Source organism: Carassius auratus, chromosome 14 (assembly GCF_003368295.1).
Source record: "Carassius auratus strain Wakin chromosome 14, ASM336829v1, whole genome shotgun sequence".
Classification (NCBI taxonomy): Eukaryota; Metazoa; Chordata; class Actinopteri; order Cypriniformes; family Cyprinidae; genus Carassius; species Carassius auratus.
The window spans coordinates 12,641,301-12,655,897 of record NC_039256.1 but is presented as its reverse complement, the minus strand read 5'-3'; the positions used below and the strand labels follow the sequence as shown (position 1 = coordinate 12,655,897).

Here is a 14,597-nt window from a genome sequence, read left to right as displayed (position 1 = left end):
GGGCACAGTTTCTCCAACCTGAGCACTCAGCTTGCCACCCGCCACCTGCCACCTTTTTTCCCGGAGACATCCCCTATCAAACAACCCAATAAATGTTCAAAAGCAGGTCAATTGGTTCCCAAAATTAGCAGATGCCGGAGGTGTGGGCTAACGGCCACCTCCACCTGCTTTTGACCCCTAAATTTGATGGATATTGCTTTTACGGTGTATTCCACTATATCCCTGTCCATTCACCTCACCTATACCATGAGGCCCGTATCCAATGTCCCAGATTGTTTCAGGCTTTGATGGATGGAGGTCTGGTTACAACATGAATCCACCAAGACCCAATAGGTACCCCCCTTAATATTTACTGCTATTTGGTATATCCGGACCAATGTCCCAACTTCCATAACCGGGCACCGATCCACGAAATGCCCCGGATCCCCGTAATGCCAACAGGCCAGCCCAGGCCTTCCCGTCGCCCTAGTAGCAGGTAGTGGGTCAAACGATTGACATGGGGTGGCAGTATGAGCCTCTTCAGACCCCTCCAGTTGAGGCGACCCCACTCCACGGGCAGAGCCGGATTAAATAAATGGACTACACTAGGCAGGCTGCATTTTTTGGGCCCCCCTCCATCAATGTTATTTATGAATTGAAATCTGAAATTTACCAAAGTTACTAATAAAAGTTAATTCACATTTTACATAGGCTAGTCTTTGGTTACAAATTGGTTGTGTTGTATATTAAACAGTCTATCAGACTATTTTTTGATATTCATTATTTATACGCCATTACAAGGCTCTATTAAATGCTATTAAATTATAGGGAAGTTGTGGCTGCAGGAAAATTGTAGGTGGGGGGAATGCATGTACAGTGCTCTCTCCACCCTCAATACCACGACTTAGGTGCCCTTGAGCAAGGCACTGAACCCCCATATGCTCCCCAGGCACCGCAGCATAAATGGCTGCCCACTGCTCTGGGTGTGTGTTCACAGTGTGTGTGTGTGTGTGTGTGTGTGTGTGTGTGTATGTGTGTTCACTGTTCTGTGTGTGTGCACTTCGGATGGGTTAAATGCAGAGCACAAATTCTGAGTATGGGTCACCATACTTGGCTGAATGTCACGTCACTTTCACTTTCACATTCACTCATCCATTGGGAGTGTCATTGTTAAGGCAGTAGTACCAGTAAATAACCAATAGGTGTCAGTAAACTGTGTAAACAGAGCAATTTTATCTTTATCTTAATAGATAAAGATTATCTTATTTGCTCTGTTTACATTTAATCAACACATTCAATTAAGATTTTCTTGCAATAGCTTACAACAGTGGTTTTCAACCTGTGGGTCGCGGTGGTATTGCAGGGGGGCCGCCAATTATAATAGCTATTGTTAATGTAGCTGCCGTCAGATGCAACTTCATATATTTCATTCATTATATGCACTTTACATTTAAAAGGTCAATTAATAGTTAAAATGTTCAGAATAATCATTAGAATAGATAAGTAATACATTTTTGTTAATACATGTCAATTAATTACATATTATTCAGCTAAAACCTTAGAAAAGGGGGAATCTATTTATTTTTTATTTTGTTCCGCTTGGGAATTATTTAATTGTTGCTATCAGAATAGTTTCCGGTGCACTACCTGTAAGAAGAGCCGCACGAGGTGCCGCACTAGTAACACATGTCTGTAAGAGTTAAGCCATAAGTGGTGCTAAGAGATATCAAGTTTTTGTTTAAAGGAAGCTGTAACCCTCTAAGTTTATTCCTCTTGAGTCAGAGAGGCCAATGAGGTATGTGTTTTATCGTATTAACTGGCTTCCATATGTGAACGTTTGTTACGTGATCGTGTGTTAATGTATAATTAGCCAATTAAGTGTATTTACTTGCTGGTGGAAAAGTACACTTTATTTATTCGTTTGTATGTATTTTTTTGTTTATCATTATGTGTAAAACATCTCTTTTAGAGGGTTAATTTAAGTTTCGTGTATTTTCTTTCATAGTTCTGACGGCATTGTTGGGACATAAAAAAGGCTAAAAGACTAGCATGTACAAGACATGTTGAAGACTCGTGTCCAAATAAATGTCTGTTAAAACCAAGAACGACCTGAGCCTTTAATTCAACTCGAGGGGAGTAACAGTTTACATAACATAAATATAAGTCCTCCTCGGACTTAACTGGCTGGCGCCTCTATATAAATACAGTCATGGGCTGGCGTTAATGTGACGTAATGTAACGGTCTATGGTTAAGATAAACATCGTCACTATTTTTAGTTAATTAAAAAATATTGATATAAATTGTAGATAGGACATTTGTACATTTTATTTTTATTTTATTTTTTTGTATTATTATTATTATTTTTTATTTTATTTTCCTCTGTCTGGGCCCCATCCCGCCAATCGGGCCCTAGGCACGTGCCTAGTTTGCCTTTGCGTTAATCCGGCTCTGTCCATGGGTGGGGCCTCGGGACCTAGCTGCTGCCTCAGTCCCCATCCTCCAGCGAGGAGTGGCCCTACATGGCCCAGCAAATCGGGTCCTGGGAACAGGAACGGGCTTAGGGGAAGGGGAAGAGAGAGAGAAAGGGGAAGAAAGAGAGAGAGAGATGGATGGAAGGGGTTCACTGACCCCGGTGCACGCCACCAGCTGGTCCTCCGTTAGTTGGATGGCCAGATCCAACGATGCTGGCAAGTGGCACTGGACCCACTGGGCTGTTCTCTTTGGTAGTCGGGATATGAACTGCTCCAATACCACCTTGTTGAGGATGGCCTTGGCATCGCTTCCGCCAGGCCGACCCTCTGGAGAATAGCTCTTTTTAAGTCAGCGTACACCAGGAGGTTCTGGACAGGCAGTTGTTGGGCAGCTTTCTGGGCTTGCCCCGACAGCGGTGGAATCAGCCACACCAGCCAGCTGGTCGAGGGCCACTCACATGCCTCTGCCGTCCTCTCAAACAGATCCAGGAAGGCCTCTGGGTCATCCGATGCATTATGGAGTTTTCATAATGGCGCCGGCGTTCTCTTTCCTTCCTGGGTTTTGGCACCAGTGTAGTACAGTTTCTAGTTGTACGGATGAGAAGGAAGGAGACCAGGGTCAGCTTTCTGAGGCTTGTGGGTATTAATTACTTGAACAAAGAAAACAACTGCGCCACATGCGCATACACTTCAAACAACTTTTTTACTACACAATACTGCAGCCTTCGTATCTTTGGGCTTCCAGATCATGCTCCCCAAGAGTCCTCAGCTCTCTCTCCTTAAGCCAGTTTCAAACTGGCTTTTATACTGCCTCCTCATGCCAATCACTGCAACGAGACCCAGGTGTTAGTTATTTTACACTTGACCCACCTGCCGCCGCTCGTCTCCTCTTTCTCTCTCCCGTCGCAGACCTAGCTGAACCACACCTTTCCCGGTTTGATATGCTTAGAACCTGTATGATAAGAAATAGAAAAATCAAAACGACAGAAAAAAAGGGCCCACCATGCCTGCGTAGAGTTTAATCTTTTAGCGGACTTGATGTATTCAAGATGTTTGTGATCGGTCCAAACAATAAAAGGAACCCCCGAACCTTCCAACTAATGACACCACTCTTCCAAAGCAAGCTTGACTGCCAACAGCAATCTGTTACCAATGTCATATTTATGCTCGGCGGGGGACAAACGGTGAGAAAAATATGCGCAAGGATGCACCTTAAAAACGCTGGGATAGAACTGTGCCAACCCCCACCTCTGATGTCAACCTCCACCACGAACTGCCGGGAAGGATCAGGGGCAATGAGGATGGGAGCTGAAACGAAGCAACTTTTCAGTTTGGCAAATGCAGCTTCCGCTGCACTAGACCAACTGAAGTCAGTCTTGATGGAGGTTAAGGATGTCAAAGGGGCGGCTAGCTGGCTGAAATTGCAAATAAACCGCCGATAGAAATTGCCAAAGCCCAGAAACTTCTGCAGGGCCTTACGAGACTCTGGGGTTAGCCAATTTACCACAGCCTGAATCTTGTCAGTATCCATGCGCACTCCCTCGGCCGAGACGATGTATTACAAAAAAAGAACAGACTGTGCATGGAAAACACATTTCTCCACCTTGACAAAAAACCCAGTCTCTAACAGCCTCTGAAGCACTCGCCTGATGTGTTGAACATGTTCCTGGAGAGAATGAGAAAATATCAGTATGTCATCCAGGTAGACATAAATGAACTGATCTACCATATCTCTCAACACATCGTTGACAAGTGTTTGGAATACTGCAGGGTTGTTACAAAGGCCAAAAGGAAGAACAAAATATTCAAAGTGCCCCCTGGGGGTATTAAAAGCGGTCTTCCATTCATCCCCCTCTCTTATGCAAACCAAATGATAAGCATTATGGAGATCTAATTTCGTGAAAAATTATGCCCCCTGCAGACACTCGAAAGCTGATGACATCAACGGCAAAGGATAAGTATTCTTCACTGTGATGTCATTCAACCCTTGATAATCAATACAGGGACAAAGAGAGCTGTCCTTCTTTTTAATTAAAAAAAAATCCTGCACCCGCTGGAGAGGAAGAGGGGCGGATGATCTTGGCTGCAAGAGAATCAGAAATATATCTCTCCATGACCTGCCTCTCCGGATTTTGAAAGCGAATATAATTAGCCTTTAGGCGGAGATGTACCTGACAATAACGCTATAGCACAGTCATAGGGGCGATGCGGAGGTAGAGAAGCAGCCTGAGACTTACTGAAACACAGAACAAGACACAGGAAAACATGCAGACAACAGACATGACACATGACAATATTAACTCCAGGACAAGACAGAATTTTTTCCCCAGTTTAGGTGGGGATTATGGAGCACTAGCCAGGGATGCCCCAAAACCACAGGAGCAGCAGGAGTGTCAGTGAGGAGAAAGTCAATGTTCTCAGTGTGTTGTCCAGAGATGATGAGTTTGACTAAGACTGTGGAATGTGTGATGGAGGGTAACGGCTGACCATTTAGTGCCAACGCAGAGATGGGCTGAGAGAGTTCCACCATGGGTATCTTAAGTCTTTTAGTTACATTAATGTGTAGAAAATTACCCTCCGCCCCCGAATCCACCAAAGCCTCACAGTCAAAAGTTAGAGAATAGAGTGTCAGCCTTACCGGTAGTGACGTGACAGAAAGAGAGGATTTATTAAGAGTTGCCCCACCTGTCAGTAACCTCTTACCTTCTGGCGGGAACTGGTTTATACTGGACATTCCAGAACGATGTGACCAGCAGCAGTACGAGCACAAACCTCTCTCTCTGCGTCTCTGCTTCTCCTGATGTGAAAGGTGAGACCTGCCCATCTGCATGGGTTCAGGATCTGGAAAAGTGAACTCACTCTCGCCAGTGACTGATGGTAGGCTGCTCTGATGAGTGACGTCAGGGATTCTCCGTAGTGTCTTCTGTTGGACATACCTCCTTACTCTGGCATCCACCCGAATAGCCAGCTCAATGAGCTTATCCACCCCCGCGGGTAAATCCAAGGAATAAATATAATCCTTGATGTTGTCCGAAAGTCTGTGTAGAAACAGGTCTAACTCTTCCTCAGAATTCCAACCGCACTCCGCTGCTAAAGTGCGAAATTCGATAGAATAATCGGCTACGGTGCGATCCCCTTGTTGCAGCTACGCGAGAAGTCTAGCTGCCTCTCTGCCATAAGCAGCACGATCAAATACCTTCTTCAGCTCCTGTGAAAACGCTTGGAATGAAGCGCAGCACGGAAGTCTCTGTTCTCACATGGTGGTTCCCTAGCTTGCCCCTTGTCCATTGAGCAGAGTTATAATGAATGCTACCTTAGATTCCTCGGTGGGAAACGATGACGGTTGAAGAGAAGTATATAGGGAGCATTTAGCCAAAAATGAGCGACACAACCGGGGTTCCCCAGAATAAAAGGCTGTTGGTGGTAGACCAGACTCAGGTGAAAGGATGCTTTGATCCACAGCAGCTGGTGGATTGGACCCAGGTGGTTGCTGAGAAGAGACGGTCTCTAACTTGAAGCGCTGAAATTGAGTGGTAAGTTCCGAAACCGGAGCGACCAGGGCTTAAACAGCACGACCCGTGGCCATCATCTGATCCTCCTGGCGTTCCATGTGAGAGTAACTACTGGTTAAAAAGTTTTGTAATTCTGCCGAGCTTGCTGGCTCCATTCTAGTTGTTCCGTTCTGTCACAATGATTGAGTCACGAGATCCAAGTGCAAGGTAAAAAAATTTTATTTGTAGGTCAGACAGTCAGCAATGAGAACGTAGGAAGACGATGGCATAACCCCAGATTAATCATGTCCAGACCACTCAAGCAGCAGTGACTCAAACCCAGAGCAGGAATCCTAGGCGGGTGAGGAATAAGGTCCGGAGAATCCCAAAAGTGAGGCAGCTCCAACTTTGCAAGGACAGTCTGGTGCTTCTGACTCAAAGCCTGTAAGTACATGTTTTATTTTTTAAGAATTCACCACTGATGATTCAAACGTGAGTTTTAAGCAGTGTAGAGTAGTGCTTATTTTTGTAATTTCTCCAATCACAAATGCAGACATGGTTTTATGTTTATGGGGTGTGATACACAACACAACGTATAAAAACACAGTATAAGTCATTATAATCAAGTAATTATGTCCCTACTGGATGCAACAAATGCCTTGTTTGTAATGGGATTTATTTGTTTTGTCCGGTTGTGCCGGGAGACTGCATCACAGTATGTTAAGGGGTGTAACATTTTCGTCACACGGCACACGCTTGAGGTAAACAGCCAATCACAACACACTGGATAGCTGGCCAATCAGCGTACACCTCGCTTTTCATACAGATGAGCTTTGTAAAAAGCGCGTTTCAGAAAGGTGCTGAGTGATGATTTAATTCAACCCCTTTATCTTTTATTTTTCTATTTAATTTTGATGCCCAATATTATTGTTTAAATGTCTTAAACCATTTTTTGAGTAATGCTGATATAATATTTAGTTTTATCTCCTGAGGTTGACATGCACTATTTTGTGAAAAGTTAAGAACCTATAATTATTGAAACTAAAACATGGAATGCTCCGTATATTTAGTTTGCATTATGTGTTTTAGTTTAGTGTAGGTGATTTTATCACTACAGTCTCCCTCTTCTCTGATCTTGCCCTCTTCTTTAATTCTTTTCATGCGTCATACTGGACTTCATCAGAATCACTGTAACCATCTGCACCTTTCATGCCCTAACACACACAAACAGTTTGATAAATAATGTGAATGTAACACATTACTGTTCATGCTGCTGCTGTCCACAGAACGTTAATGTAGTTAAAGTGTGTCACCATCAGGGGCATTTCAGTATGAACACACGCAGAGTCTGGATCATAGAATTAGAGGGTCAAACACTCTTCCTGCCTATTCCCATAGGTGCAGATCCATCAACAGAATGGATTGTTTATTTCATTAAAACAAGTTTCAGATTGTGCATCCATCCATGCATGAGCAAAACATGCATGTGCTTTTGGGTGTGTCTAGAGGAAAAGCTCCTAGTGTAATCTATTTAATTATAACTCATACAACATTTGGAAGAAAACATGATCAGTAATAGTCATCTGTCAGAACCAGTTAGAAAAAGGATAAAAGGGAAAGAAAGGAAGCAGATACTGCATATGTGACATAATGTGGCTTTATGTTTTTATTATGCAACATTGCGAATGATGTGATAATTTTTATGTATGAGAGAGAAAAGACCATTGCTTTTGAAATTCTAGAAATGCTTCTAAAGCAGCACTGTAATCAAGTTAAATCAATACTGTGAGTAAGATCATAAGAGTACTCACATTATGCAATTATGATAACTGTGATTGAATTGTGCTTAACAGGCATGTAAATGCTTTAATTGCTTTTAGACCAATGAGCTGTTGCGAGAGATTATGTCCTGCACTCATGCGCATGTTTAAAAATATGGGAAAGTAGAAGAAACCTGAATTTGTTCTAATGGTTTATATACATTACTGTTCAAAAGTTTGGTTCTGTAAATAAATAAAAAAAAATTTGTCTCCTATATGCTCATCAAGGCTAGATTTATATGATCATACAAACGGTAAAAATAACCATTGTGAAATATTACAAATTTAACAGAAATCATTATATTCTGATTTGCTGCTCAAAAACATTTCTTATTATCAAAGTATTATTTTTAATATTGAAAGCTTTTCTTGTGGAAATCGTATTTCTTTTCAGGATTCGTTGATAAATAGGAAAAAGAACAGAATTTAATAGAAATATGATTTTTTTTAATCAATTTAATGCATCCTTCTTGATTAAAGACAAAAAACTTTTTAACACTAAACATTTAAATGGTAGTCTAACTAAGATTAGCTGGATTGTATAGATTGTATAACTAAGATTTATAGATTTATAACACTTCCTGATTACCTTTTTGACCCTGCTGACCATCTCACAGAGTGACCCATAAATGCCTTCAAAATGCTTCTCCACCTCATCCCTAGAGAGAAGAGAGACAGATCCAGTCAGAGAAGCTAATGCCCCTGGCAGAGAGAGAAAGTCCTGTTTACTCACTCGCTCATGTTGAGAGCAAGTCTGATATTTTCATCTTTGGAAAAGAAGAGGATGAGGAAATGATAATGTGTCTGACCCTGTTTAATGCATGGGTCGAGACTGATCCGGAAAATAAAAGGATCGAGAAAAAAGCCCTACAAATAACCACACAATTTTTATAAAGCATCTGTCAAGATTTACTTGGTTTATGATGAAAGAATTATGTGACTCTTCATTTAACCAGCAGGTGGCAGCAGAAACGCTAAATGCAAATGCTAATTCAGAGTTTTGTTTGCATGAACCCTAAATGTTGCAATTCATTTCACATGTTTGCTTAAAAGTTGTGAAATGATGATGATGATGATGATGATGATGATGATGTGACAGTCACCAAGACCATCACCACACGTGCAAACCAGAAGCCGTGGATGACAGCAGAGGCTTGCGGGCTCAGAACAGCAAGAACCAATCTGTCCTGTGGCATCAAAAATGCAAAACAAAACAATCAATTCACAAAAACTGCCCATACCTCCCAACAACCAGGTGCTATGTCTGTCTCCAGCCGATGTAAGGAAGACCCTATCTAGGATTAACCCTCACAAGGCTGCAGGTCTTGATGACATACCTGACCGTGTACTGAAACACTGTGCTGCACAGTTGACAGATGTCCTAACAGATATCTTCAACACCTCGCTGAGTCAGGCACTCATCCCCACATATCTCAAATCCACAACCATCATACCGGTACAAAAGAAATCACCTGTGTCCTGTTCGGGGGCTGACTGGCCATCTGGAGGTTCTGGAGAAGTCCAGCACGGCCATACATCCGAAGGCCGTCGGCCTACTGATTCATCATCAAAGAAAAAGTGTCAGATAAAGTGAGGTTGACAGCTGACAAAAGGGGGAGCTAATGCAATCTATTTTTGCTAATCAGAAACCGAAACTGCTGTATACGGCCCGCATTGTTTTTGGAACGGCCTGCTGGATCATTTTATACTTATATGTTATAGGATTGTTTGGAAATCTGTTATTTAAATCTCCATCATACCACTACGCACAAACAACGGGTTGCACTTGCCTCAAATTTCAAGGGTAAAATGCATTGTCAAAAAAGTTTTTTGCCAAATGCATGTGAGTTCTTAGGGTTTCCCTTTGTGGACAGAATGACAAGAACTGCAATATAGATTAGTATGTAGATTAAACTTCAAAAAGCTATGATTTCACTGAATAAACTTGAGCGCTGCATGTTTCAAAGTCAGGCGTGCTGTTTTATTCTGCAGTTACCGGGGAAACGGATATATTTCTGCAGTTCTGAAAGTGAAACTTGCTGCAGAGAATGAATGTGCTTTTTCAATAAGCACGTCTGCTATTTTTGCTACATATTTTTAAATGTGAACCAGTGGATCGACAAAAAGCTAATGCATTATAAAAATCTATTAAGACACTAAAATATATTTATGTTATTAAATATAATAATAACAATAATAATTGTTTAAATTAATATAATAAGTTAAACTTTTGACTCTTCCCTTTTCTTAAAAAATTTATTAAAAGCTGAAATGTGAAATGCAGGTTTTAAAAGCTATTAGATTTCCAGTCATTTGCTTGTTGCAAATTTACAGACAATGCAATTGAGATGTTTATTTGTTGGGGTGATATTGCTGTCAACTGACAACAAGTTTCCCCTCTCAATTAGCTTAACTGCACAAGTTTTATAGTTAATAGTTTATAGTTTTATAGTTAATTTTCAAATTACATTAAATATAGCCTACTTTAATTTCCTTCAATAAAAAGGAAATTGATAAAGATGCAAAAGGTGTGTGAACTTGGATTAGTAATCTGGCCCCTTGGTATAATGGAGAACAAATGCTGGCCCTCGTCACTATCAAAGTGGCCCATCCCTGCTATAGAGCATGTAGCCTATGAGCACTATGTTAAAATCCCAGCACACCCCTAGTCTGAACTTTCACTGCGATTTATTACTCAGCATCGTCTGATATGAATATTCCATTCTGTCATAAAGAGACTGCAGTGATTCAGTTACTTTTAAGATATAGGCTTATTGAGCTTGAACATAGAATTAATGAAATCGCCTATAAGGTGACAAGTCTGATTAACATCACATACACACACACACACACACACAGAGAGAGATGTGAATACTCAGATTGAAGAATTCTGTTGTTTCATGTTTCTCAATTCAGTTTTATGCTTATTATTGTCATATTACACATTTTGCATTCTGCTTTTTCTATAGATTTCAAGTATTTACTTCATACAATAAAACAATCCCCTACTGAAAAAAAGAGAGAAGAAAACCACATTATTTATAATGATTTTACTGGTTATAATGAAATTTGTTTTAATGGAGACTGTAATGGTGCCTATTGGTCTCTACTGTTAATTGGTCGCCTTCTGTTGGTGGATTTTGTTAAAACCACTTAATCCTAATGTAATATATCCCAAAAAACACTACACGATACCATTATTTAATGGTTAAAAGTTGATGATTTGTAGTGGTATTTGTAGTGGAAAACATTACAATTTCTGTGATGGTTTCTACTGTTTTTGTCAGCAGGGTCACATGGGTTTTGTGATGTTATTTGTCATAAATGTGACAGGAATGCTGTAATATTGTGGAATAGTAGCTACTGTTTGTAGCTGTGGTGGGCCTATTTGGGAGGAAATCCAGGGCAGTTTTTCACCCCCAGTCCATCCCTGCATAGCACTGTCCACTCAGATAATCTCTCTCGTGTAACAGAAAATGCCATAATATTATTATTATCAGGTAGTTATCTTACCCAGTGACAGTCAAAAACTCAATTTTGAATGTCAGTTATGTGTACAGGTTACACAAAGAAATCAGTGTCCCTATGGATTACATACTATGTTAATCTTCAGTGAGATTAATATAATCAATGCAAAATTTAAAATTTCCATAACACTCCTACCTTTTGATTATTACTGATCACTTCTATTGATTATATGCAAGTATTTAAAAAAACAAAAACAATTTAAACAAACTTTCTTTCGGGTTGCATCTCGTAACACGTACAAGGACCTGCTTTAGACCCTCTTTATTCTACAGCATGAAATGCTTATTTATTACTCTTCTTCTGTAGAGCTGCTGCAGTTGTCAGGTTTTAGCATCTCATCGTTTTCATCAGGAACACTAACATTATTCTCACACAAGACATTGTACATTAACATCGGACAAACTGCTGAAGATTTCATGGTCCCTCTGAAGGAACTTCCATAATGCCTGTATGAAAATCATGAAATGGTGGTTAGATATATTGTATTGTGACAGACCTTGTGTTAAATTTTCTCCCAAATCAGACTGTAAAACTCTTGACTCATGAATCAGACAGCGTAATGGTCATTCTGAAAAATGATTTATTGAATATTTAATGTAAACTCTTAAGGAATTCTAATAATGCATGTTGAAAAAGCAGGAAATAATCAGTGTTATAATGTATTTTAACAGACTTTATTTTTCTCCAAATCTACACAGTAAACTCTATCCTTTATAATGTCCAATATTAGCATGCTTTTTGGCTGCTTCATGTATCCGTTCCATAATTCCACAAACAGATGTGCAGCAAAATCCAGATAGCTGCTCACTTGACCGCGGTCCACACAATGACTGAAAAACAAATTTATTAGCTGGTTATTTTTGTACCTTGGCTTTTGCAAGATGTGAGATCACAAACTGCATCAGCATATGCCCTCAACTTCCTTTTCTTCAACAGAAACTGCAGTAGGTGTATTAATATATTGTACACAGATGAGTGTTAGTTGGGCTCTTCTGTCGAAGACACTGAAGCAGCATCACACTCTTCTGCTGGGATTGGGCCCTTCTGGAAACCGGACTGTTCTGAGAAATGATGCTGATCTTTGGACTGATGCTGCTGCTGCAAACTACTGCATGTGAGTCACTTTCACATAAAAAGAAAAGGAAGAATTAAACTAAAAAAGCTCTAGATTGGATTCAGAACAGTTTGCAGTGCTCTAGTCTTTATTGTTGTAAAATGTTTTATGTTACATTTACATTACATTTAGACATAGCAGACACTTTATCCAAACTTACAAAGAAGGACAATCAAAACAATCAAAAGCATCAATAGAGCAATGATATGCAAGTGCTATACAACTATATTTATTGTTACAGACTCATGAAGTTGAAATGTAAAGTTTGTGGCTTTAAGTTCACTTTGTGAAGAAGTCTGAATTCATCACCCTCTAATTAATCTCCACAAACTCTCATTAGAAATCTCTCTTTTTAAAGTATAACAGTATAAACTTATTACTTTACCTTGCAAATTTAGGTAACAATTTAGTTAAATTGTTTACTTTCCCTCTATTTCTTACAGCTTTTTGTCTAACTTCCTCTTTCACTCATTCAAAGCAACAGTTCTTCTCTCTTTATAGACATTCATGTGTGTGTTTTGTTTTTCAGGTCTGGATCAGTTCTGCAGGTTTAATCAGTCTGATATCTGTTATGCAGCTCTGGGACACAAACTCAATCTGCTGATGGTGCAGAACACTAGTGTATATGACACGACGATACAAAAGAATATAAACTACAACACAGCAACTGATCCAATTTGTAGAGTAAAGAATGACACGATGAGAGTTTGTGATCTTTATAGAAACAGACCTGTTACAGTCATTAAAGGGACTCTGATCATAAACCGTGTGATCAGAGCAGATTCAGGGAATTACACAGTAAGTTTCTCTCACTCAGACGGCTCAGTCACATCTACAGATCTTCAAGTGAATGTTGAAGGTACAGAAACTCTCTCTTCAGACACATTACAATCTCTTGTTCTCCAAAGATTTCACTCTCAAATAAATCAGTTGAATCTCTGTCAAGGTTTTTAATAATGCAGCTCTTTATTAAATAACTGTACACTATCTGCTGTTTTAAATTAATGTGAAAACAATTTAAACACTCATTTGATACATTGTTGTCACATGACTAACCTATGCTGCATGTTTAGTTCAGTCCAGTTTTCACCTCAGCAGCACATTTGGTTCAGAAATGTCTTGACATTGACTTAGTTGAGGAAGGGTTGTGTGACGATCACGTGTCCCTCCCTCCAGCTCCTATTGGCTCAGTGGAAGTGTCCATCAGCTGCTCCTCCAGTGGGGTGATGAGGGCGTCCTGCTCCTCTGAGGGCGATCAGCTCCTCTACAGCTGGACTCTGAATGGAGATCCTCTGATGGATGGAAACTCCAGCTTTGATCTGAATGAGGGAACTGATGGAAACATCACCTGCAGTGTGAAGAACCACGTCAGTCACGGACAGAAGACCGTTAGACTCAAACCCTGTCCTGGTGAGCTTTCAGTGAATGTCCACATATTTATAAAAAACACGGCAACACCAATGATGCAAAACAGTCATTTCTAATTCTTGAAAAGTGTCATTAATTTCATGACCACAACAGTGAATTGTGTTGATGTAGTTTAGAGAGAAAGCAGGTTATTCTGCACTGATGTTTTAGTACAGGACCCACTACTGCATCTGTGACCTCTAGTTTGACCTCTGCAGTGACCAGAAGCACACAGACATCTGAGTTTAACTAAACACACTTAAGGAAATATGAAGGATGGTTTCCGATGTCTGTCTGATTGTTGTTTTTTAGTGTTTTCAGTGACTGTGTTTGTGCTGGTCTGGTGTTTTCAGCTGATGGTTCTTTTGGGTTTGTTTCACATTGAACTGAGACACACATCAGGTGAGAGACATTTATTATCACCATCATGGATTTGACATGCAAATATTAAGAGTGTGAAGGTGATGATCATGTGATGCTATTAGGAAAGAATCAGGAAGATCAGAAACTGAGAATGAGAAGATTTAGAGAACGACATGAAGCAGAAGATTCATGAGACCAGCAGCAGATCATCACATCTATGAGAAATGACATAATGTCATATTGTCACAGATTCTCTCATGAATCCAGCTTTCACGACAGGAGATCTACAGAATAAGCCAGGAGACCTTTTCTACAGGTTTAGTTTTTCTGTGATTAGATTTTTCAAAACAAAATTTTAAATTATTTTTTAAATTATAGTTTTTTGTTTTTGTTCTTGGTAACAGTGTTGTTGCTTATTTTTTC

The 14,597-nt window shown here is 40.1% G+C and overlaps 1 protein-coding gene across 1 annotated transcript; it reads left to right on the top strand.

Moving 5' to 3' along the window:
- The first annotated feature begins 12,290 nt into the window (after positions 1-12,290).
- LOC113113300 (uncharacterized) lies at positions 12,291-13,888 on the top strand. The gene is made up of 3 exons (XM_026279428.1): positions 12,291-12,404; positions 12,934-13,263; positions 13,581-13,888. The coding sequence occupies exons 1-3, from the start codon at positions 12,359-12,361 to the stop codon at positions 13,886-13,888; spliced, it is 684 nt and encodes a 227-aa protein (XP_026135213.1). The 5' UTR covers positions 12,291-12,358.
- Positions 13,889-14,597: the final 709 nt, after the last annotated feature.

Coding starts and splice junctions, on each gene's coding strand:
- LOC113113300 (XM_026279428.1), top strand. CDS start 12,359: ATGATGCTGATCTTTGGACTGATGCTGCTGCTGCAAACTACTGCAT. Junction 12,405..12,933: donor GCTGCTGCAAACTACTGCAT/GTGAGTCACTTT, acceptor TTTGTTTTTCAG/GTCTGGATCAGTTCTGCAGG. Junction 13,264..13,580: donor TCTTCAAGTGAATGTTGAAG/GTACAGAAACTC, acceptor CCCTCCCTCCAG/CTCCTATTGGCTCAGTGGAA.